At 39.4% G+C, this 3661-nt stretch overlaps 1 pseudogene across 1 annotated transcript; it reads left to right on the top strand.

The window, feature by feature from the left end:
* Positions 1 to 1107: 1107 nt before the first annotated feature.
* On the top strand, positions 1108 to 2729 carry TEOVI_000769900:pseudogene (annotated as a pseudogene). Its single transcript is given in 4 exon segments — positions 1108 to 2043; positions 2046 to 2120; positions 2123 to 2152; positions 2154 to 2729. Coding segments are annotated over 4 exon segments (1617 nt in total).
* Positions 2730 to 3661: the final 932 nt, after the last annotated feature.

The raw sequence follows: 3661 nt of genomic DNA, 5'->3' as shown, positions 1-3661 counted from the left end.
ATCAAGCAAATTGATGATTACGTAAAACCTTATGGAAAGTGTCAAACTGGCAACAATTCTGCCATAAAATACCAGAAAACGACTGAGTACAACGGATCGAAAAACAAAAACCAGCAACAATAAGGTAATGTTATCACGATATGGTACTGAAACAGTAAGCTTTAGTGCTCCTTACAAGGAGGAAAAATGGAAAATGTTTAAGAACGTAGCTTTTTGGTTATGTTATAGAATAAAGCTGTACAAAACCATGAGGAATATGCTTAAATTGAGCACATAAAAAATAAGTGATGAGTTGGCATGTAAAAGTGTAATATAATGCATTTTAACAGACTTAAATGCAGTATAGCTCAGGCATTTATAAGAATAATAGGCTCGACCTTGCATATTTACGTAACTTTCAGTTTAATAAAGGCAATGATAGGAATATAAAATAGAGCTTTTAGAGCTTTTTAGATTGCACTTGAATGCAACTCAACGTATTAAAAGAGCTGAGACTGCTAAGTGTCAGGAGATGACACAAAAATCAACATACTTAGATATCCGACCCAGCAAACAAACAGAATGTTTTGAGTCCAACTTAGTTTCGCACCTTGCAGCCTTTATCAAAGAAGAATTTTCAAATAGGCGAAGAACGGCTTTACAGATGTCCAGACGCTGAATTGTGCCCAAACATTGGCAACAAAAGCAGTTTAACCAGTAATTTACTTTATAAATATGGACAAAATGGCCGAGGTTTCATGAGTAAGAAAACCAGATGGTGTTGTTACTTCATCAAGGCGATGAAGGTTTGTTATATTCATGAAGACGAGTTGCAGCGACTAAGAAGAACTTAATTGGTGTTTTTTGTTTAAAAAGCACGAACAATAATGTTTGAAACTGCACCAAAGTTGAAAAACTAACTCCAAAGCACCAAAAAAAGTGGACAGGTAAAGTTCAGACAAAAGTAGTTCAACCATTGCTTTCAAAAAGAGCAAACTTAAAGTTTACATCTGTGAACACAGGCGACACTACACATGATCGCCAATATTCTCTATAACAAACAAAAAACGCAATTTACATGAGGGTAGTTTTGTGGCTTTCGCATTTTCCGCTATTTGTTGTTAGAAAAAGACTATAGCGTGTTTAGAGATGTATCTAACGCTCAGTATCGCACTATTTATTGCTTCAGCTCGGGTGAAAACCGCCGACGAAAACCAAAAGGAATTCACGAAACTGTGCAGAGTTTATAATCTATTAAAAACTGCCGTTGTGGAGCAAAAAATAAGCAGCGGAAACAGCGATGCACATGAAACAATCACAGCTGCAGCTTCAAGAGCTCTAGCAAACGTAAAAAAACTCAACTTAACAGCAGCAGAAGAAGGCAAAACAAAGGTGCTTAGAGACGCTAGTCAATACCTAACATTGCAAAAAGTCAACGGTGACAATGCGGAAAAGGGATATTTTGAAAATGTGGAGGAACCTGAATTTCAGAAGCTACGAAAAGACCTACAGGATATCGAGGACACCAAAGACACCGGCAAAACTTTCGCCAAAACGTATGGCACGCCGTTTTCCGACAACCAAAAGACGGCCATAAGAGCACCACTAGCTTTCCTGGCACAAGCAGCAGCCGCAATTCATGCCAACTTAACAGCGGTCTACAACAAGGCTACTCTAGCCCGGCAACAGGCTCGGCTAGATTTTTCCAAAGCAGTCTATGGTGACAAAGCAATGAACAACAAAACTGCGACTTCGATGAACCCCAACCGGCCACTACCCGACAAAACGACGACCGGCAATTTCCCATGGGGCACGCCACAAGACCGTAATGCGGTGTGCAAAGCTCCAGAAGTGAACAGTGGCAAGGCTGGAAGCGGCTTAGCGATAGACATTGTTTGTATCTGTACCAAAAAGGAGTCAAAAGGGCAGCAACTCTGCAACAGCGCACTAGAAAGTGGAAGCTCTGTAATAGACGGCACCGGGTCCACAGCAAAAGCGCACAAGGCGTGGAAAGCATCGTCTGCGGCATGCCCAAAGGTGGCAGAGAAAGCACTAGGCGGTGAACAAAGAACACAAAAACGGCCGAACTAGCAACCCTGGAGGCCATGAGAGAGCAGGATACAATAGTTATAACAGGCAGTCCACAACCGCAGGCACTAACGGCCAGAACACATAATTTCTTCGGAGCCTTCGTTGTAGCGACGACAACGGCATCAGATTGCGACACGGACAATGCGCAAGTAGTCGGTACAGGCAGCAAAGGACCATGCATCGACTATAGCGCATAACTCAAGACAGCGGCAGGAATACCATGGATAAAGCATGCCAAAACAGGACACAGGAAGCTACAGGAAGCAGATGACTTATTCAAAGAAAGTCTTGTACTCTTAAGCAAAATACAAAATGTAGAGAAGCAAATGCAGAGCCTTTTTCCCATAAGCAAATCGCTAGCTCAGCCAGCAGCACAAGCACCTAAAGACCCCAAGAGCGTTCCACCCACAGTAGAGGAACAGAATAAATGCAAAGCAGCCACAAACAAAACAGCAGAAGGATGCGCGGCTATTGGCTGTGATTTTGACGCAAAAAAGACAGAATGCAAAGCTAAAGCAGGAACAGAAGCCACAGTAGCAGGAACAGGCGATAAAAAAGACTGGGATAATACTGCTAAACCTCTGTGCAGCACCATTCAGAACCAGAAAGAATGCGAGGGAGTGAAAGGAACGATCCCCCCTGGCAAAAAGTCTGTTTGTGGATGGATTAAAGGCAAGTGTCAGGATTGCAGTTTCCCCTCAATAAGAAATTGGAGCTGATTACTCCTGCCCTTGTGATTGTTGTAACATTTTAATATTCTAAAATCCTAAGGAGTTTTCCTTAATTTTGTGAAACTTATGAAGCTTTTTATAAAAAAATTTCTACAATTTGATAACACTTTATATATTTTAACACATTTTGATGAAAATGTAAAGTTTTTGAAATTATAAAATTTTATGATAATTTGTATGAAAGTGACGCATGGGTGTAAAGTGGTATGGTTTGAGGGTATGGAAAATGAGTAATATTTTGAAAACTGTCTACCTTATTTATTTTGTTTATTTTATGAATGCTAGTTGGAATAATAATAATAATAGGAGGGTGTTGTGAGTTTGAGGTATACGAATATTATAATAAAAGCAGTAATAATAATAACAATGATAGTGATAATAGTGTCACTGAAAATAATGGTAAGGCTCAGACCCAAAAAACCGATGGAGCACAAGGAAAGTTATTATTAATTGAAATGCAGAAGGAAGTATGGAGACGGAAGATGTGCAGTTTGAAACACAGATATAACGATGGGCATCATTGTACACACAGCAACAATGGAGTATACCATGAGGGAGAAACAGAATCCAATGTAAAAGGCAGATATATTGGATACTTTACTTTCTTAAGCAGAAATAGTAAAAAAGAAAACAAAATATGTAATTAACAAGAGTAATGTGCAAGAGAACTTACCACAAAATAGTAGAAGTTAAGGAAGTGACGGGGATTGTTTGCCGTGTTTTACTGAAAAATGTATATAGATACTGCTTCTGAAATGGTTTTCAGTTTAATTTCTGATATGATAACAGATCCTAATGTCCAGCTGTAAAGAATCATCATGATCATAAAAAGGAATGGATTAGATAAGCGTGACATAATC

Source organism: Trypanosoma equiperdum (genome assembly GCF_001457755.1).
Source record: "Trypanosoma equiperdum strain OVI genome assembly, contig: ctg_1378, whole genome shotgun sequence".
Lineage (NCBI taxonomy): Eukaryota > Euglenozoa > Kinetoplastea > Trypanosomatida > Trypanosomatidae > Trypanosoma > Trypanosoma equiperdum.
Note: the sequence above shows the minus strand (reverse complement) of the source record. Positions and strands in the feature narration are given on the sequence as shown.